At 42.7% G+C, this 22,472-nt stretch overlaps 1 protein-coding gene and 2 pseudogenes across 1 annotated transcript; 1 reads left to right on the top strand and 2 right to left on the bottom strand.

Moving 5' to 3' along the window:
* Positions 1-309: 309 nt before the first annotated feature.
* On the bottom strand, positions 310-531 carry LOC125364364 (annotated as a pseudogene).
* Positions 532-5,498: 4,967 nt separating this feature from the next.
* LOC125364868 (ubiquitin-like protein 5) lies at positions 5,499-5,720 on the bottom strand. Its single transcript, XM_048364621.1, has one exon. The coding sequence runs from the start codon at positions 5,718-5,720 to the stop codon at positions 5,499-5,501; it is 222 nt and encodes a 73-aa protein (XP_048220578.1).
* A 15,450-nt stretch (positions 5,721-21,170) lies between these two features.
* LOC125364501 lies at positions 21,171-21,947 on the top strand (annotated as a pseudogene).
* The last annotated feature ends 525 nt before the right edge of the window (positions 21,948-22,472 follow it).

The raw sequence follows: 22,472 nt of genomic DNA, 5'->3' as shown, positions 1-22,472 counted from the left end.
TCCACATCATCTCCCCTACTCAATTTTTATGTATCCAGCCAGGTGGCCAAGGGTTTTTGATGTTTTTCTTTTCTTTTTGGGTATTATTGCTGTTTAATTCTTCAGCATATATATATATACATACATATATATGTATACATATACATATATATGTATATGTACATATACATATACATATACATATACATATACATATATGTGTATATATATATATATCCTTATTAATGTGAGTTTTCAAAAAACAAGTATCCATAATAATGAGAGAGGTGAGGTGAGAGATGAGAAGAGGACATGGGAAGGAGCTCTTCTCTACTGGTAGCAAAGGTCCAGGCTCATTCCATCATGGATTTTGTAGTCATCCAGAGACACATGGTCCTTGAAAACAGTGTACAATTTATTCAAAACAACCTTGCTTCAACCCATGCTTCTTTAGACAGCAATGAACTTTTTCAAGTCCACAATAGTGTCAACAGTGTTGAACTAAATGCAGACTTTCTTCCATTGGCAGTTGTTGCAAATATTCTCAATCATATAGGCAGGAGCCTTCACCTGGAAACTCCTAGAACCTTCTCCAGAATAAGATCCAACCCCATTCCTCTTGCCCAAGTTTATACTCAGATTCTACTTTACCTGGAGATTGTCAATCTGTCTTCCTTTGCTCGCAGATAGGCTTATGTCTTGTGGCAATGATGAAGGGCTTACTTCTCCCCTCCCTCTATCTCTACCTACATATATCCATCACTCCTTCCCTGGCCTACTTTCCTCATTGCATATTTGGTCCTCATTTGTTTTTCTCTTGCCTCAGTACTCTGGGAAGAAGAAAACACAGCCCTATGTTGAATAAGAGTGGAGAAAGTGAACATCCTTGTCAGGTTCCAAGGTTTAGTAAGAATGGCTTGAGGTTTTCACCTTTGAGTATGTGTACTAGAAGTTTGACCAAAATAGCCTTTATCACATGGGAAGTTTCTGTGTGTTCCTAGCTCACCAGAGCTTTGGACATCAAAACATACTGGGCCTCATGAAAGGCCTTTTTTGCTTGTACCCAAATGATCCTATGTGTCTTGCCTTTAATTTGTGGCAATTATTGATTTACATACATTGAACTAGCCTTGCATGACTAGGATGGATCCTGTTTGCCTGGTGTATCTGTTTTTAAGTAGGTAAATTCAATTGGCTGAATTCTCAATTTCACTGAGCAACATTGCTTTTAGGTTCACTGAAGAGACAGATCATTGGATCTTTATAGGTTGTGTCTGTGAATTTGCACACTTGGGGCCTAGGTAGTATGAGAAAAGATCTAGAAATGAAAAGCAAAGAGAGAGTTTGGGAGGCAGTCAAGAAACATTGATCTTGGGAAACATCCTATGCTCTAGAGGCTTCTTTTTTTTTTTTTTTGGCCAGTCCTGGGCCTTGGACTCAGGGCCTGAACACTGTCCCTGGCTTCCTTTTGCTCAAGGCTAGCACTCTGCCACTTGAGCCACAGCGCCACTTCTGGCTGTTTTCTGTATATGTGGTGCTGGGGAATCGAACCCAGGGCCTCATGTATATGAGGCAAGCTCTCTTGCCACTAGGCTATATCCCCAGCCCTCTAAAGGCTTCTTGCATTTACCCAGGACTAAGATTTTTGGCTGGGATTTGGGCATTCACACATATTTTCATTATGACCACCAAATATCTACCTTGTTTTGGTGGAAGGTGACAATGGAGGTACTTGGGCATTTATAGCTGCCTATGTGTCCATGCACACCAATAAAGAGGGGTGTGCAAGTCAAAACTTGTCCTTTCCACCCATAGGTACTTTCTAGCCCCTAGTTGCCAGAATGGGGGTTGTTGGGGTTGGCCTGTTGCTGGTATGTGCGTTGAGGCAGACTAGGTGGGGAGATCTGCATTGATACTGTGAATCCCACAAGGGAGTCCTTTAAAGAATATAGCAATACAGGGGGGAGGGGGGTATGAGGGACAAGGTAACAAACAGTACAAGTAATGTATCCAATGCCTAACGTATGAAACTGTAACCTCTCTGTACATCAGTTTGATAATAAAAATTTGAAAATAAATAAATAAATAGAAAGCCCACAGATTGGGAAAAGATCCTCAACAGCCATATAACGAACAAAGGCGTGATATCTAAAATATACACAGAACTAAAAAAGTTAGATTCCTCCAAAACAAACAATGAAAGCACCAACAGCCCTCTCAACAAATGAGCTAAAGACCTAAACAGAGACTTCTCTGAGGAGGAAATGAGAATGACCAAGAGTCACATGAAAAAGTGCTCTACATCACTAGCCACAAAAGAAATGCAAATCAAAACAACATTGAGATTCCACCTCACCCCAATAAGAATGTCTATTTTCAGGAAATATAATAATAAAAAATGTTGGATAGGATGTGGCCAAAGGGAACTCTACTACATTGTTGGTGGGAATGTGAACTTGTTCAACACCTCTAGAAAGCAATGTGGAGGTTCCTAAGAAGGCTAAACGTAGAGCTCCCCTATGACCCAGCAGCCCCAGTTTTGGACATCTACCCAAAAGACTATAAGCAAGACTAAAGCCACCAGCACAACTATGTTCATCACAGCACAACCTGTCATTGCTAAAACATGGAACCAACCTAGATGACCCTCCATAGACGAGTGCATCAGGAAAATGTGGTATATATACACAATGGAATTCTATGCCTCCATCAGAAGGAATGACACTGCTCCATTCATAAGGAAATTGAAGCACTTGGAAAAATATCATACTAAGTGAAGTGACCCAGATCCAAAGAAACATAAACCCTATGGTGCCGCTCATAGTGAATAGCTAGTGCAGGAATAGGCTAGTCATGGTAGAAGACCAAAATACCCCAATAGCTACACCCGTATGACCACATAAGAAGATGCTAAGTGAAATGAACTCCACTTTATGGAAACAAAAGTTATACCACTGTTGTAATTATTCTCAACATGCCATGTGAACTTGTACTACTTTTTTTCTCTTTTTCCTTGTCTGTTTGTTGCACTGAGTGGTTTGTTTAGTTTTGTTTCTCTTGTAGTCACTTCCTGTGGCTGTACCCTCGCTACCACTGTATTACATCCAAGTACCCTGGGGGGAAAAAAAAAGAATATAGCAATACAAAAGGAGTAGAAACAGGAAGTTCAGAATCTTCACTATCAGAAAGGACTGACCACCTGGCCTTGAAGTGGGTGTCAGTCCACCGAACCTTTTGTATTCTGATATATGCCAATTTTGTGTGTAACCAGTTTGTTTCCAAAGCAGAGATTTTTCTGGTCCCTCAGGATTGTAACTTCTTTCTGGCACAAACGTGGTAAGAATTGCCAGCCATCAGTACCTTTTTCCACTCTTAAAATTGTCTTGACCTTTACTGGTCTGCACCACTCTAACAGGATGAGAAGCCACAAAGCAACAAACCAATAGCCTAAGACAGAGCACCTACAACCGCAGAGGTTTAGTTCAATCCTTCCCTATTGTGATGTATTTTTCTAGAACTCCTTGGCTTCTGTGGCTTAATAACATTTGGACAGAATGAATACTGGTGGATGCCTGAGGATTTGCCTCCCTGTAACATTCTCAAGACTTGGGTAATTTTTTTTCAAATTTTTGTTATCAAACTGATGTACAGAGAGGTTACAGTTTCATACGTTAGGCATTGGATACATTTCTTATACTGTTTGTTACCTTGTCCCTCATACCCCCCCTCCTCCCCCTTTCCCTTTCCCCCCATAAGGTGTTCAATTCACTTACACCAAACAGTTTTGCATGTATTGCTTTTCAGTTGTTTGTCTTTTTTTACCCTGTGTCTCTCAATTTTGGTATTCCCCTTCAATTTCCTAGTTCTAATACCAGTATACACGGTTTCCAATATACTCAGATAAGATTAGAGAGATAGTGTAGGTACAATCCCAGGAAGGTGATACAAGAACATCATCAATAATAGAAGCTAGAGATACACATGGGACATTGAAAGTAGTTACAACTGTGATATAACAATCGTTTCCATAAAATGGAGTTCATTTCACTTAGCATCATCTTATGTGTTCATAAGGGTATAGCCATTGGGCTCTTGTGATCCTCTGCTATGACTTGCCTAAACCTGTACTAATTATTCCCAATAAGGGAGACCATATAGTCCATGTTTCTTTGGGTCTGGCTCACTTCACTTAGTGTAATTTTTTTCCAAGTCCTTCCATTTCCTTACAAATGGGTCAATGTCATTCTTTCTGATAGAGGCATAAAATTCCATTGTGCATATGTACCACATTTTCCCGATCCATTCATCTACTGAGGGGCATCTGGGTTGGTTCCAGATTCTAGCTATGACAAATTGCGCTGCAATGAACATTGTTGTGCTGGTGGCTTTACTGTGATTATGTTTGTGGTCTTTTGGATAGATACCCAAAAGTGGGGCTGCTGGGTCATAGGGGAGTTCTATATTTAGCCTTCTGAGGAATCTCCATACTGCTTGCCAGAGTGGCTGAACCAGTTTACATTGCCACCAACAATGAAGTAGGGTTCCCTTTTGGCCACACCCCCTCCAACAATTGCTATTGTTAGTTTTCTTGATATATGACATTCTAACTGGGGTGAGATGGAATCTCAATGTTGTTTTGATTTGCATTTCTTTTATGGCCAGTGATGTAGAGCACTTTTTCATATGTATCTTGGCCATTCTCATTTCCTAATCAGAGAAGTCTCTTTGTAAGTCTTTAGCCCACTTGATGAGGGGGCTACTGGTTCTTTGTGGTTTTGTTTTGGAGGAAGGTAATTTTTTTAGTTCTGCATATAGTTTATATATTTTAGATATGAGGCCTTTGTCCATTGAATGCCTGGTAAAGATCTCCTCCCAGTCTGTGGACTTTCTGTTTATCTTGCGAGCTATGTCCTTTGCCATGCAGAAGCTCTGCAGTTTGATGCAGTCCCATTTGTCCAACCTTTCTTTGATTTGTAGACATTCTGGGTCTTTGTTAAGGAAGTTCCCGCCTGCGCCAAGGAGCCCAAGTGTTTCTCCTACTCCTTCCTTCAGTGTTTTCAGGGTGTCTGTTTTGATTTCGAGAAGACTTGGGTAATTTGAGGCAGGAGGACAGCAGGAAATACACCCTCTGGTTCCTCCTCCAGACAGATGAATATTGTGTGATCTGATAGAGTATAGGAGTTACCTATACTGAGGTAGCCTGAAGTTGGTCATCAGCTACCTTTGTATCATTACTCTGCAGCATCTGTGCTGCTGAACTATCCAGCAGTGCCGTTCTTGGCCACTGAGGCCATGTGTATTTAGAATAAAGCTATCCTCTTGGGGCTTTCATTTTTCCTACTCAGTTTCCTGCATCCATCTAGGTGGCCAAAGGTTTTTGGTGTGATTTCCTTTCTCTCTAGGTTTTGATGTCTTCTGCATTTAAATCTTTATAAATGTCAGTTTTCAAAAACAAGCATCCATAGTAATGAGAGAGGTGAGGTGGGGGAAGAGAAAAGGACATGGGAAAGAGCTCTTTTCTACTGGTAGTAAAGTTCCAGGATCATTCCATCATGGATTTCGTAGTCAGCCAGAGACACGTATTCTTTGAAAATGATACACCATTTCTTCACAACAAGCTTGTTCCAACAGGTGCCAGTTTGGGCAGTGATGAGTTTTTTCAGGTCCCCAATGGTGTCGTCAGTGTTGCACTTAATGTGGACTTTATTTCCCAAGCAGTCACTGCACACAACCTCGATCATCCTGGCAGGAACTTTCAATTGGAAGCTCTGTGAAACTTCTCCTGAATAACCCACAACCACTTGCACTAGCTCAAATTTATAATCAGATCCAAGAGCTTGGGGATAGGTTGGAATCTGACTTCTTTGGCCCAGAGACAGGAGTTTCTTCTATGCAAATGAGGATGTGTTTTATCCACCCTACCTCATTCCCTCTCTCCCTCCCAGAGATATGAGTTTCTCCTGTGCAAATAAGGACGTGTTTCCTTCTGCCCTCCCTCTCTGCTTCCCTCCCTCTCACCCTTCCAGCTAGCCTTCTTATTTGGTTCTGCTTTCTCTCTCTCTCTCTCTCTCTCTCTCTCTCTCTCTCTCTCTCTCTCTCTCTCTCTCTCTCTTGCCTCAATACTCTTAGAAGAATGAAACCCAGCCCTGTGTGGGATAGGAGGGGAGAAAGTGGACATCTTTGTCAGGTTCCAGACTTCAAGAGGAATATAAACAGCCTTTACCACGTGGAGAAAGTTTCCATGTATTCCTAGCTCACCAGAGCTTTGAACATCAAAGCATCCAGGATCTTATGAAAGACCTTTCCTGCCCAAATGTCCTGCATGTCTTGCCTTTCTTTCTCCTGATGGGCAACAATTACATTTACATACATCAAACTAGCCTTGCATGTGTAGAATGAATCCTGTTTGCCTGGTGTGTCTCAGTTTTTGAGTAGGTGAATTCATCTGGCTACTGTTTCACTGAGAAACCTTGTTTTGATGTTCAATGGAGAGGTAGACCATGGGACCAGGATATGAGTTGATCTTCTTTTGAGGAAAAAGCTTTTGCTCTCTAGAAGAGTAAGAATCCACATGATATTACTGTTAACTGATTCTGTATCAAAGGGTATTAAATATTTTTCATTTGCTCTTCTAAAGTGGCTTGCTCTGGGTCTACAGAGATCCACCCATACTGATTGTATCACTGTATTTGTTCCCTACTTCTGGTTTGTGTGGCCAGGGAGAAAGATGGGAAGATGGAAGAAAACACAGTTCAGCTCTAATCTTGCTCAGTTGAGGGCCACATGTCCTGAGGGTTGGTTCTCTAGCTGTAGCATTTCTGGGTTCTGAGATCTACTATTTCCTGTTGTAAATAAGGCCCTAATGGTAGCCACAGTTCCAGCTCTACCTAACTCCAGATATGTTTCACCTGTCTACAACTTTGAAACTGTCTTTATTAAGTCAATTATATTATTGGTGGGTGTTATGAATTTTCAGATAAAACATCCTAGATTCCTCATCAAATAATAATAAATCAATAATAATAATTACCCCATCAAAAATAATGACTTAGTACCTATTTCTAAATGGGAACTATCATAGGGATTGGGATATGAAGACAAATAAGTCACTGTATTTTCCAAGGGTCCAAAAACCCAGAAAAGTGACTAGTTGGCATCAGAAGTATATAAGAGCCATATGAGCATTTTTGTTCAACTGTATGTTTGGGGGTTAGCTATGGCCTGAACATTTGTGACCCCAGAACTCACATGTCCAAACCCTCACTTCCAAGGTGAAGGTTTTAGGGAGCAGGGCCTTCAGGAGAGGATTCAGTGATAAGTATACAGCTTTCCTGAATGGGATTAATAGCTCATAAGAGACGCCATTACTTCACTTGCCCCATCCTTCATGTGAAGACACAGCAAACAAGCGCCATACAGAATCCAGAGAACAGCCTGCCCTGACATCTTGTCTGATACCACCTTGATCTTGAGTGTCAAAGATTCCAGACCAATGACAAACAACTGTAGTTTAAAAGCCACCTATTTTAGGACACTGATTCTTTAAAAAATATCTTCTTGAAGTAGTTGTACACAGGGGTTTCAGTACAATATTCAGTTTATGAGTACAGTGCACTTTGATTAATGTCACTTCATCTCTCCCAGCCTCACATATTTCAATTTTCCTAGTTCCATTTTCACATATATACATTGAATATTACATTTCCCACCCTTCTGTTCTCCATTTGTCTACTCCCCTCCCCTTGACCTTATCCCTTATGCCACATTCATCTCAACAAAATGAATACCAGGAAACTGCAACTTACGGTATTGTTTCTTTTAACAGTATCACAAATAGTGTTGAGCACAGAAACACTTTCTAATTCTTGTTCATATTTTAGCAGTTCAAGCTTGAATTCAGGGCTTTGCACTTGCTAGGCAGGCACATTAACACTTGAGCCATGCTCCCAGGCCAAAAAAAGGGTTTCAGACAAACAGAACTCTTGCTTTGACCTTGAAGGGAAGGATATGTGGAAATTAGTTGGCTGAATGGGGAGTGTGTAAACGAGAGGAGAATTACCTGATGGAGAGAATGGCGTTAGAATAGTGCTGCAAGGACAACTGAAGGGGCCTCAACCTAGAAGCCATTTGAATGCCTGATGAAACATGATCTGGCAGAAAATGTCCTTTTTCTGTAACTATTGCTATGGCAGGAATTTTGTCTTTATCCTCAACACGATAGAGAATCAAGAAAAGATTTGTGGCTTAACATCATCCCTCCTGCCAGGCATCAGTGGCTCACACCTCTAATCCAAAATACTCATGAGAATGAGATCTGCCGAACAAGGTTTGAAGCTAGCCCAGACAAGAAAGTCTTTGAGACTCTTTATCTTCAAATAGCCAGCCAAAACACCAAAAGTAGAGCTGCGACTCAAGAGATAGAGCAACAAACTGGAGCAAACGATTCCTAAGGGACCAGGTCCAAGCCTCATTTCAAGCTGGAGGATGACCACATGTGCACGTGTGTGTGTGTGTGTGTGTGTGTGTGTGTGTGTGTGTGTGTGTATTACAAAGAACTGAATTTCCAAGTTTATTTGGATTTTTCCATTAATATACTTTTGTGTTTCAAGCTCCAATCCAGTGCACCCCATTGTGTTTAGACCTTATGTCCCCTTAGTCTGTCCTATGTGACATTTTCTCTACCTCTCTGCTTTTTATACTCTTGATGGTGATTTTCAGGAGTTGTGGTTAGGATCTTGTCCCATGTCCCTGAGTTTGGTCATGTCTGATGTTTGCCTGATAATTCTATTATAATGATGGGTTTTGAAGCATACCACAGGGGTCAATGGCTCTTCTCCCCATGCCACATCAGGGAGTGTGTAACAAGATGCCTTACTCCTGGCTTCCTGGATCAATGTCATAGCACTGACATGTTTCTTTGCTGTACAGTTAATGTATCCTTTCTTTACTACTTGAAGGGGGGTTGTGTACATGTATTGTTGGAAACTCATCAGTATAGGAGGTTGATCACTTCTATTTATTAAATCATTTCTTTATATTTGTTTGGATTACTATATTCTTTTTTTTTTGTTTTTGTTTTTGTTGCCAGTCCTGGGGCATGGACTCAGGGCCTGAGCACTGTCTTTGGCTTCTTTTTGCTCAAGGCTAGCACTCTACCTCTTGAGCCACAGCTCCACTTCCGGCTTTTTTCTATATATGTGGTGCTGAGGAATCGAACCCAGGGTTTCATGTATACGAGGCGATCACTTTACCACTAGGCCATATTCCCAGCCCCGGGATTATTATATTCTTAATACAAGCCAAATGCTTTGCACCCCAACGTGTACAGATGAAACTTTGACCCATCTGCAGGCTGAGAATCGCATACTCACTAGTATGCAGTATGAAGAGCAGACTTGCTCCATCCCTCCTTGCTCTTGTTGAATTATAAGTCTTTATAATATGTTTTGAGTTCACAAAAATGGGTGACAGACATCCAGCAACTGTGTTCATCAGAGTTTTACCTGGGGAATCATGTTTAATTCTAATTAGAGTCTGACTGCATAGCTACTTGTGGCCTACCTGGAACTTTAGCGCATGCTTACCTTCTTCCATACCAAGACAGAGTACTTAGAGGCAAACTTGACTCAGCCACCTTTACAAGGTGACTAAGTAAATGTCTTAGTAGCCTAACAACATGGCAAAATATGGCAACCAGGTGAGCAATGTCTCTTGAAGTCAGCAAAGCTGAACAGAAAGCTGTTGGGCATTTGGATGCTTGGTGTCACCTGTTGGCAGGGGAACAATTGAAAAGGAGAAGTAACTCCATGCATTCTTCTTGGTCTATATTCAAGAAGGAGGGGCTTTGAATATAAAAATGGGGCCAGTGGGCAGGATGTTGCCTGCTTTGTTGGTGCTGCGAGTGGTGGACAGAATGTGGCTTAGAGTGTGCTTTATTTTAACTTATTGTGCAAAGGCCAAAGTTCTGTAGAAGTGCTACATAGTAAAAGGTTCTCTGAAGAGCTGTTGAGTCACTTCGGTAATCATAGTGACTCAGGATGAAGAAATCTGAGAGTTATTCTTCATAGTCAGCCCAGACAAGAAAGTACTTGGGACTCTATGCCCAACTATCCAGCAAAAAAGGGCAAATGGAGGTTTGGCTCAAGCAGTACAGTGCCAAATTTAAGCAAAAAAGTTCAAGGACAGTTTCCTGACCCTGGGTTTAAGCTTCAGGACCTGACCACACAGAAAACTTTGATGGCTGGGAAGTTGGGAAGTGAGTGGCAAATTTGGGATAGCTTACTTCAGAAGTGAAAAGAAGCCACAAAAAAGGCAAGGGAATATAAGCACATACATCAAGAGACTGGAGAGAAGGGAAACCAGACACTGGGTGTAGACAGAAAGTATCTCTGAGGAGGTCACAGCAAATTTCCTGAGATCTCTATCAGGTAAACCTTCTCTACCTCTAAATACATAGGAATTTCTCTAGTTACTGGGGTTCTGAAAGCAGTTGGGATGACAGTTATTCATCAGACTGGGATTTCTTATGCTGAAGTCTTAGCTACTGTAATAACCAGGGGGGCAGGAAGTCCCACCCCACGCTTGTGCCACTGCCAGGTGGATGGACTACAGGAGGGGGCGTGGCATCAGGAGTGGTGGAGAGGCAGCCTAGAAAGTCCTGGCCATGCTGGCATCATCGCTGCCACAGTGGCACTTCCAAGTGGGCTTCTCTGCTGGAGAGGAGCAGCGTCAGAGGGCCAGGGTAGCTGTTTGGAGGTTAGGGGAGGAGGAATAGGGGGAGGAAAGAGGAAAGTGCCTGCCAGGGGAGAGGAGCTGATGAGCTGAGCTACAGAGGCCTGAGTCCTAAGGCCTGCTGAAGGCTTGGGGCCTGAGGAGAGTCAGGCCCTGCAGGAAGGAGGAATGAAAGAAGCTGCCCCTTTGGAGGTTTGGAGGATTTGGAGGGTAAGGAGTGGAAGTATGGAGGTCAGGGCCCATCCGGGTTCTGGGTAGTTAGCTCAGGACAAGGTAGTTGCAGGCCAGTATTTGAAGGTGGAGGCTGTTTTGGTTCTGGGTTTTAGGTTGTAAATAAAACTCCTTTGTAAGCCCTCATATCTAAAAATATATGCAGAACTGAAAAAATTACCTTCCTCCAAAACAAAACCCCAAAGAACTAATAGCCCCCTCATCAAGTGGGCTACAGACTTAAAAAGAGACTTCTCTGATTAGGAAATGAGAATGGCCAAGAGACATATGAAAAAGTGCTCTACATCACTGGCCATAAAAGAAATGCAAATCAAAACAACATTGAGATTCCATCTCACCCCAGTAAGAATGTCATATATCAAGAAAACTATCAATAACAACTGTTGGGAGGGGATGTGGTCATAAGGGAACCCTACTTCATTGTTGGTGGCAATCTAAACTGGTTCAGCCACTCTGGAAAGCAGTATGGAGATTCCTCAGAAGGCTAAACATAGAGATCCCCTATGACCCAGCAGCCCCACTTTTGGGTATCTATCCAAAAGACCACAAACATAATCACACTAAAGCCACCAGCACAACAATGTTCATCGCAGCACAATTTGTCATAGCTAGAATCTGGAACCAACCCAGATGCCCCTCAGTAGATGAATGGATCAGGAAAATGTGGTACATACACACAATGGAATTTTATGCCTCTATCAGAAAGAATGACATTGTTCCATTTGTAAGGAAATGGAAGGACTTGGAAAAAGTTATACTAAGTGAAGTGAGCCAGACCCAAAGAAACATGGACTATATGGTCTCCCTTATAGGGAATAATTAGCACAGGTTTAGGCAAGTCACAGCAGAGGATCACAGGAACCCAATAGCTATACCCTTATGAACGCATAAGATAATGCTAAGTGAAATGAACTCCATGTTAAGGAAACAACTGTTATATCACAGTTGTAACTACTTTCAACGTGCCCTATGTAACTATAGGTTCTATTATTGATGATATTGCTGTATCACCTTCCTGTGGTTGTACCTGCACTATCTCTGTATCTTATCTGAGTATATTGGATATATACTGGTATATGGGTATACTGGTATTAGAACTAGACATTGGAAGGGAATACCAAAATCGAGAGACACAGGGTAAAAAAAGACAAACAACTACAAAAGCAATACTTACAAAACTGTTTGGTGTAAATGAACTGAACAACTGAACAACTCATGGGGGTGGAGGGAAAGGGGGAGGGAGGAGGGGGGAATGAGGAACGAGGTAACAAACAGTACAAGAAATGTAAGCAATGCCTAATGTATGAAACTGTAACTTCTCTGTAATTCAGTTTGATAATAAAAAAAATGAAAAAAAAAACTCCTTTGTAAAAACAAAAACAAACAAACAAAAAAAACGCTTTCACCTTTAGCTGTGCCTCCGTGGATTTTTCTCACTCTCAGGTTACTCCCTGCTTGCCTTGTGCCTCTTCCCCCCACCCCCCAGTTTGACTATTAAAATACTTTACCAAAACCACTTTTCTAGCTAACAGTTTTTCTTAAAATAAAAAAAAGTGTAATCAATCTCCATTCAAAGAAAGCTGAACAGTGTTTATCTTTACTTTCTAAGTGACTTTTCTTCCAGATTTAGTTGAAGTTTCTTACTGAACACCTGTCATCAATCCTGACTCCTTGGGTGACAATAGTGTTAGAATTAGTCTTTCTGGACAGCTGGGATAAACTTTCAGATGCTGTATGAAGCAAAAAGGCCTGGGGGCCTGGGTCAAGTGCTAACAAGCTTGCCTAAGAGCCTAAATACAATGTGCAGAGCTCCCAGAACAAAACCTATTGGGGTCATTAGGATTCAGTCATGTTTTGGGGCCCTATACTCTTAACCACTTAGAACATGCCAATGGATTTGCAGTTTGAGGAAAAGTGGAGTTTGAAGATTCATTTTGGGATTCCTTAGCCCACTGATAACATTTAAACTATTAGGTATCAATTTACTTTAAAATATTTTTTTAATATTTCATTAGGTTCAGTGAACAGTATGCCACATTTATCACTTGAAAAATTCATGGGTGAAAAATTGAGATGCTTGATCTTCTCACTACAGATGTTCTACACTTATATACATTATTCTGCATTCCATTTCTGCACTTCCTTAGTGTCTGTTTTTCCACTACAGGTTACCTCCATTTGTTCTATTAACTGTCATGTTTATTAATAGCCTTTTCTTCATTTTCAGATTGTACTGTTTTTTTCACCTCGGTGTACTACCATTGTGGTATATTAAAATAAAATGAGAAAATTCAGTGTTGCTGGTGCAGAGTACCATTTAAAAAAATCACAAATGCACCAACCTACAAAGTTAAAATAACTCATTTGAGGAAATAAATTTTTCCATAACTCTAAATTATGACATAACATAATGAGTATGCTAATATGGAATTCATTTATAAAATAATATCACTAATACAATATGCTAATAGGAAATTACACCATCATTCTCCATCTTCCTTTGTAAGGAATTTATTTTTTGTAATAACCATTACATGAGCCCCTTCCCTGGCACCCAATGGACTATTAGATGTCCCTAGAATTTGGGCCTCCTCCCGCAACCTCTGCCCTATCTGATCTGCAGTTAACACTTCTCTTCGCCCCCCTCCTCCTCCCCACCCCCCCATGTATCAAGGTCTGAGAAAATGCTACCCAGCTGCCTACTTCTCTACATGGTGGTAGCCAAGTCTTTATCTCAAACCCATCCTTTGCATCAGTCTGGAGAAGAAGGGAATGGAGTGCTCACTGCCCAAGCAAGAAAGCTCTTGATGGTGCTGGATATCGGGCATCAGCAGCACACTGGGCAGGTACTACATTGTCTTTAAGTTGCACTTCTTCAAAACCTCTCTGCTCCTCCCTAAATTCCATCTTCATGGGGCCTGACAAGCTTGAGGTGACCTCAGCAGCAGGGGTCTTGGTGTCTGCTGGCATCTTGCCCTGTCACTCAGTACCTTCACCTGCGAGGTGCAACAGCAGCTCCCTCTTCTTCCCCTTCTCCTGGGACAGCTGGTTTACACCCTCATCTTTCTCCTGGTAGAGCTCATCCAGGACTTCCATCTCTTCATTACATAAAACTATGGACTTTCCATTGGGACTGATGTGTTCCGACAGCCGGCTGCTGTGGTGCTGGAGGTCCTCTGCTTGACTCTGGAAATCCACCTTGTCAGGCAGGTCATGGATGAAGCAGATTTGCAGCTTCTTCTTGGGCACCTGGTTACCTGCTTTCTGTGCCCAGTCATGCGATAGTTCCAGCTCTTGGGGAAGTGGGCCTGGTACTCCAGCTTGGTCTGGCACTGGGCTGCTACAATGGCCAGGCACCTGCAGCGGGCCTGCTGCTGCTCCTGCAGCTGCTGGCTGAGTTTTACATTTTTTGACTCAGCAAGTGATAGCACATGAAGGTAAAAATCTCTCATGGCTTGAGAGTTGTCTACATCCTCTGGGACAATCATATCAGGAGGAATGCCTCCTCACCCTTTTCATCTTCATTGCTCACTTCTTCCCTAGGGAAAGCCCGGAAGCTCAGCTGGGCCCACAGCTGCTCATTCTCCAGTCTTGTTGCTTCCAGGCACTTCTGAGTGTCCTGTGAGTTTTGAGGCACCATCTGCTAGTTTGCCTCTGCTCCTGCTTCAGCTGCTCCAGCAGCTGGGTCTGCCTCAGCAGGTGCTTCTGCAGGGCCTTCTCTGAGGTCAGCTGCTGATTGGAGGCTATGTGCTGATCACAGGTGGCTCTGAATGCCTGCAACTGGGTCAAGTACTGGCCATGCAGCTCCTGCACATTCTAAGCAGCTTGGCTCTTTATCTCTGCCACCTCTTGCTGTTCTTGTAACTTTTCCTCTCAGTGGTCCAGCTTCTCACGTAGATGTTTCTTCACCTGCTGCCCTAAGTTCAGGATGCAGGGGAGCTCCTCTTTCTCACTGCTCAGCCTGTGGAAAGCATCCTGCAGCTGGGCCAGCTGATCTGTCAGCTGTCTGTTGTGCACATGCACATCTCATCATCTCAAGGATCTTGGGCCAATCCCACTCCTTGACTTCTTCTCCAGTCTCCACAGCTGCTCCTGCTGCTCCAAGTTCTAGAGACTGAGGATCTAGTTTTCCTGCACCTGGATATGAAGTTGTTGCTCCAGGTTCTTTAGCTCCTTCTGCATCTGGTAGACCTGGGCCTTCAGCTGCTGCTCAACCTGAGATGGTCCTGCCGGGACTTGATGTTCTGTCAGCTTCTTTCTCAGTTCCTCCAGGTTGGTCCCTAGGTCCAATACCTGCCTCACCACTTGCTCTCGCTCTCTCTCTCTCTCTCTCTCTCTCTCTCTCTCTCTCTCTCTCCCTAGGTTCATTCATCTGTTCTGACAGCTGCTGGAGCCTCAGGTCCTTCGCAAAGGTGTCTCTCTTTAACTTTAGTGTAGTCACCAGCCATTTCACATTGTCTAATTATCTTTACAGTGACACCCACTCCTCCACTATGATGTGAGATGTTTTAACCGTGTTCTTTTTTTTAACTTTTATTGTCAAACTTTTTAAAACTTTTATTGTCTGATGTACAGAGAGGTTACAGTTTCATACATTTGGCATTGGATACATTTCTTGTACTGTTTGTTACCTCCTCCCTCATTCCCCCCTTCCACCTCCCCCTACCCCTTTCCCCCCATGAGTTGTTCAGTTGATTTACACCAAACAGTTTTGCAAGTATTGCTTTTGTAGTCATTTGTCTTTTTATCCTGTGTCTCTCAATTTTGGTATTCCCTTTCACTTTCCTAGTTCTAATACCAGTATACTCAAATAAGATACAGAGATAGTGCAGGTACAAACACAGGAAGGGGATACAAGAGGGTCATCAATAATAGAAGCTATGGTTTCATATCACATGTTGAAAGTAATTACAAAAGTGATATAACAGTCATTTCCATAACATGGAGTTCATTTCACTTAGCATCATCTTATGTGTTCATAAAGGTACAGCTATTGGGCCCTTGTGATCTTTTGCTGTGTCTAGCCTAAACCTGTGCTAATTATTCCCTATGAGGGAGACCATAGGGTCCATGTTTCTTTGGGTTTGGCTCACTTCACTTAGTATAATTTTTTCCAAGTCCTTCCAGTTCCTCATGAATGGGGAAATGTCATTCTTTCTGATAGAGGCATAAAATTCCATTGTGTATATGTACCACATTTTCCTGATCCATTCGTCTACTGAGGGGCATCTGGGTTGGTTCCAGATTCTAGCTATGACAAATTGTGCTGTGATGAACATTGTTGTGCTGGTGGCTTTAGTTTGTTCTTGTTTGTGGTCTTTTGGGTAGATGCCCAAAAGTGGGGCTGCTGGGTCATAGGGGATCTCTATGTTTAGCCTTCTGAGGAATCTCCATACAGCTTTCCAGAGTGGCGGAACAAGTTTACATTCCCACCAACAATGAAGTAGGGTTCCCTTTTGGCCACATCCCCTCCAACATTTGTTATTGTTAGTTTTCTTGATATAGGACATTCTTACTGGGGTGAGATGGAATCTCAGTGTTGTTTTGATTTGCACTTTTTTTTTTTTTTGGCCAGTCCTGGGCCTTGGACTCAGGGCCTGAGCACTGTCCCTGGCTTCCTTTTGCTCAAGGCTAGCACTCTGCCACTTGAGCCACAGCGCCACTTCTGGCCATTTTCTGTATATGTGGTACTGGGGAATTGAACCCAGGGCCTCATGTATAGGAGGCAAGCTCTCTTGCCACTAGGCCATATCCCCAGCCCCGATTTGCATTTCTTTTATGGCCAGTGATGTAGAGCCCTTTTTCATATGTCTCTTGGCCATTCTCATTTCCTCATCCAAGAAGTCTCTTTTTAAGTCTTTAGCCCACTTGTTGAGAAGGCTATTGGTTCTTTGCGGTTTTGTTTTGGAGGAAGGTAATTTTTTTAGTTCTGCATATATTTTAGATATGAGGCCTTTGTCTGTTGTATGGACAGTAAAGATCTTTTCCCAATCTGTGGGCTTTCTGTTTATCTTGCGAGCTATGTCCTTTGCCCTGCAAAAGCTCTGCAGTTTGATGCAGTCCCATTTGTCCATCCTTTCTTTGATTTGTAGCATTTCTGGGTCTTTGTTAAGGAAGTTCCATCTTGTGCCAAGGAGCCCAAGTGTTTCTCCTACTCCTTCCTTTAGTGTTTTCAGGGTATCTGTTTTGATTTCGAGGTCTTTGAGCCATTTGGAATTGATTTTGGTGCAGGGTGATATATAAAGATCTAGTTTTAGTTTGTTGCATGTGTTGAACCAATTTTGCCAGCACCATTTGTTAAAGAGGCTATCTTTCTTCCAGACTATTTTTTAGCTCCTTTATCAAAGATTAATTAGGCATAGTTCTGTGGGTTCAATTAACCGTGTTCTTATCAATGTATCTTTTGCTATAAAACACTTATGAAATGATTTCAAGTTGCCACAGTTCATTGAGTCTCTGTAGTTTATTTATTGATTGCTTTCATTGTAATATCTTCAAGTTTACTAATTTTTTCTGTGTTCTACCCATTGTACTTTTATTTCAAATTTCAATTTCCCTCCTTTAAAGGGAAATATACAATATACATTTTGAACATACAGGAGGCAGTTTAATGTATATTTCTGCTAATTTTAAAATCTTTGCAGTTTCTAGATTGAAAATTGTCCAGTTTCAAAAAAATTGGCTAAGTTTTCTCCATACTATTGAATATATTTTTCTGCATTTATGGGTACCTACATGTTCTTGATTAGAAGCCAAACACTAGTTTATTACCTGGGATGCTGGATATGTTTGCATTCCTATCAGTATTATTGGCTTATTCTGGCTGTGATAAAAACATTCCTATTTCAGATCTTTCTGTAAGTCTGTGTAAAGATAACTGTTCTCCCTGACTGAAGCAAGCTCCTCTACATACTCTCTGAAGAATGTCTGAATTCTACCTGGCTGGTAGGAACAGCCACTGTTCTTCACTCTGTAAGTGATGCACAGATGCTGTGCATTGGCTTGTTGAGACTGGCAAGCAAGAACACACTCATGCACATGCTGCATGCAACTGTTATACGTGTGTCATAAAGGACAACAGAAGACTATAACTCATTTGTTTCATCCACCTCCCCTCAAGGCTAAGAAAAGCTGTGTGGGGCAATGAAGTCTCCACTGTGGGTGTCCCTCTTGTTTTGAAGCTGTGAGACTCAGAAGAAGTCTTCCTTGAACTCCATGACTCAGGGGCACTGCAACTCCAGGCTAGTGCACTGAGAGCTAGACTTTCTCTTCCTAGCAGGGCATTTACTAGTCATGGTCATTAGGATGGATCTTGTTTTATCTGGCTCAGGTACTTTCCTCATTCATAGCACAGGGTACGATCCGCACACACGGAGTGGTCAAGATGTCTGAGTATAAGTCTCTCCTGTCTGTATGGGTCCAGTGATCCTCTGTGCCTTGAGTTACCTAGCTTTGTCAGGATTCTCTTTCTCTGTGCCTCACCTGAATCCTCCTCTATGCAGAGAGCTACAGCAGCCACAGGGCTCCACTGGATTCTTCCCTGTGCCTTCAACAGTTGTATCTATCTTTTTTATATCCAATGTCTTCAATTTTGTTTTCTTCACTTTGTTTCCTTGCTTTTGCCTGTTTTTCTTTCTGTTAGGTGGATAACTCTGGTCTCTGTTGCTCTTGCCTTCCACAAACAGAAACAGTTTTTTTTTTTCAGAAGTACTATGAGACAGAAATTAAGTCCAGTGGAATGCAATGTGACACCCATTCTAGTTTTACACTCCTATAAAATTGTCTTAAAATATAAAATAAGTTTTTCTTAATATGTTTATGGAAGTCTAACTTAAAACAATGTTTTTCATTTTGCAAGTTGTTCTTCATCTATCATTGCAGTAGGAATTGCTTAGTAAGTTCATGATGTGCTACAGGAGATGGGGGCTGTAATGAGCAGCTATTTTCATCAATTGAATAACAGTAGTTCAGGTCTTTAGCATGAAAATCATGTGCAAAATAGCCAATGATAGCCAGTATTCCCTATATATAGTTTGAAAGTCTTCTAGTCTTTTATAGAGTACAAAAAATACATTCTCCAAATGAATTTGAAAGAGCCTTTGAAACTAAGTATTTTTTACATTTTTGTAGTAACATGTTCCAACTGAGTGTATCTGTCTCAAACAATGAGATATAGTTTCTAAAATATGTCTTTTTTGTAATTTTCTCTTTTTATTTTCATCATTGTTCCAGAAAGAATAATGTCATGTTTTTAGGAGAGTCTTGCTAAGAAATGGTTTGGAGCTTCAGTTAAGAGTCTTATACTTGTGTAATTAAGGAAATTGTGGGTCATACTGTTAGCTGTAACCTTTCTTTTCACACATTTCACCAAATTCCATTTATGATAGGCTCAAAAAATATACTAAAAATGTGACAAAAATTTTAACATACGCTTAAAGCTTTGCTGTTGGCTTGTTTACTGTTGAGTTCTATTTTTCTTTTAGTAATTTTTACCATTCTAGATTTTACTGATTTACATAATCAAGAATGCATTTGCTGAGAAACCCATGTGTCAAGTGCATATATATTAAGCTGGTTTCCTGTGGTCATTAGGAAGATTAAAGACAACTTCTAGTTAATTTGAGAAATTACATGGCAGAAAAGCAATAGTTTTTTTCTCCATCAAAAATGGACGGATTTCTGTTTCAAAGAGAGCTAGAAGAGCTGTGATAGGATAAATCGGATATAAAAAATTTCTCTCCCCCACGGATGTACTGTTCACCACGTTTACCAGTAGTGCCAAGTCACAAAAGTTGTTACTTGAGAAGAATGTTTGGGTATCATAGACTAATGCAAAATTAGGAGTGTCTGCAAATGAATGAAAGCAAAGGAGACTTAAATGGAAAGAGATACCTTACACAAAGAATTATTTGAGTGGACCACAGTCCATTCCACTGCTCTTGTGTAAGCACAGCGGTGGCTCCGGCTGCGGTCACCTTGAATTCAGTGGGCCTCGGGTCCACAGGGGCAGATCTGAGCACTTGGCCTCAGTGCTCCGAGCCCACCGTTCCACTAGCCGCTTACATTCTCCGTAATTATAAACTATGTGTTATCAATCAAAATCCATATAGCATGCATTTATATAGCTTTCAGAGTTGTGACCCTGAAAAGAATAACCAGAAAACCACAGTCATAAACAAGGAGGGGGTGGGAGCTTAAGAAGCTCCCAGAGAGCAGCACGCACCCACCCCATGCTCCAGCGTCTGGGGCTAAGGCAGGAACCCTGATCTCAGTTCCAGCAGGTGCCTTGCCAACCACCCAGCGCGGGGACCGCGGGCTATGGCTGGCGGCCCGGACCCTGCGCCCGAGCCGCGGCGGAGACTCCCGCTCCACCGCTCCGCTTCCCTCCTACACCGCGGCCGCGCCGATCTTCTTTTGAGCCACCCGACCAGCACACTCTTCGGCCCGCTCTTGGCTAGGCCTCGCTGCCCATGTGCGGACTTCAGGTCGGTCACCCGCAGCGCCGACCCCGCCCACTGCCATAGTCTACGCCTCCATTACCACTCCCGGCGCCCGGATCCCTCATCCCACATCCCACATCCGCACTGATTCGCGTCCATGCGTCCGCCCAGCGTCTCCCTGCCGCCCTGAGCTTCCCGGCTCTGCCATCCTCCTCCCGGCAGAGGCCCAGACTCCGCTGTACTTGCCCGCGTGGACTCGCCTCACCCTGATCTGGAGCGGGCGCTGGGGCACCTGAGCATTTGGGGCCCCGTCCTAGGCCGGAAGGGGGTGGACAGCCTGGCTGGCCGGGTTCATTGAAGGACTTTCGTGGTGATCCTTGGGTGCCGTCTGAGAGGAAAGGGGAGGGAATTGGGGAAGAAGTTCCTCCGTGGACCAGGCCTGACTCCGTGTTGGCCAATTCCCTTAGCACGGCAGACCTGCTAAAAAACACCAGCTCCTTTAACCCAAACTGCTATGGTGCCCCATCTTCTGAACATTCTGCCATTCCTTGTCAAGAATACTTTGGAGGCACGGACACAGGATCCTGGTTTCCAAAATGGGAAGAGTCAGCATCGTGTTTGTGCATTCAGAAAAACGAATTGATGGATGACCCTAAGGAACGGCTTTCTGTAGCTTCGCTCTGAACATGGCAACCTCTGAACCATTCTGGTATTTGAACTCATGTTTAGCAGTTTCTTTTTGTAGCTACTAATCCTCCACCTTGCAAAAGGAGAAGTACAAAAGTAATAATGCCACTGGACTCATCTTCCTTTGCACTGCCACAATCCTTGCCTTCTTCATTACCTTCCGTGGCAGACAGAATTACCAACTCCTCCCCTCTCCAATGTCTTATATCGCTTCCCAGGAGATGAAGTATATTCTTCAGTGGTTTGCCACTTGGTCTGGTTCCCAGCTTGAACGTTTTCTACAGGATTTGGTAGCTAAGGCAGAGCAAGGAAGATTACAGCCTCTACTGGATAGTCTGGAGCAGCTTAGTGTATCTAGGGCAAATCTACTGTAAGGTTTGCTACATGGTTCAGGCAGAAAGTAGTTTATTGGGAGGAAAGCAAACTGCCAGCCCACACAAGATGGAGGCACGGGGAGAGAGAGGGAAAGGAAGAGGGAAAAAGAGAAAAAGAGCAAGAGGGAGTAAGAGAGAAAAGGAAAGTGCAGGGACCATGTTGAGCCAGATTATATAGGAAAAGGTGGGAGATCTGGCCAGGTGGATTGGATGTGACCTCAGAGAAGGAGGAGGTAACTGCCTCCAGATGTGCCAGTTACCTAGGTAACTCAGCTACTGGGCGCAGATTTAAACAGATGCGGGGCATCTGCATGGAGCCCTCCTGGGGGTGGACCTTACACCTACCACCTTGTATCTTTGGCAGCTATGTCTTTGGAATCAGTGGTTTCAGGATTGGGCTGAGGAGGAACATAATGAATTTGTTTGGCAGCTGGAAGTTAGTGAGCCAGACTTTGTGGCAAGGTTTTACAAAGTAGTAGCTGCTACAGCCAGAAACAAGTGCTAGACATTCAAGTGAAAGAAGATCCCATAGCTAATAGAGCCAAGGCCATGACTCCACAGTGAGAACTCTGTTCAGATGTGTCACTTGAGGTGGTATCCAGTGAGTGGACTGACCTTGCTGATAAGCATGGACAAGCTTATTTCAATATTACTAGTATACCAGCTGGACTCAATGGAAATGTTATTTGTCTAAGCAAATCCAGATCATATCAGTTTCTTAATTTGATTTTTTAAGAGCTGTCAAACCTCAAGAATTCAGTGACTTTTTTTTTTTTGCCAGGCCTGGGGCTTAGACTCAGGCAGGGCCTGACCACTGTCCCTGGCTTCTTTTCGTTCAAGGCTAGCACTTTACCTCTTGAACCACAGCGCCACTTTTGGCCTTATCTGTGTATGTGGTGTGGTGGAATCAAACCCAGGCTTCATGCATGCTAGGCAAGCACTCTACTACTAGGCCACATTCCCAGCCCAAAGAATTCAATGACTTTTGCAGTAGTTTTCCAAACAGTACCTCTTGTTAATAATAAGTTCT

Source organism: Perognathus longimembris, chromosome 16 (assembly GCF_023159225.1).
Source record: "Perognathus longimembris pacificus isolate PPM17 chromosome 16, ASM2315922v1, whole genome shotgun sequence".
Taxonomy (NCBI): Eukaryota; Metazoa; Chordata; class Mammalia; order Rodentia; family Heteromyidae; genus Perognathus; species Perognathus longimembris.
Note: the sequence above shows the minus strand (reverse complement) of the source record. Positions and strands in the feature narration are given on the sequence as shown.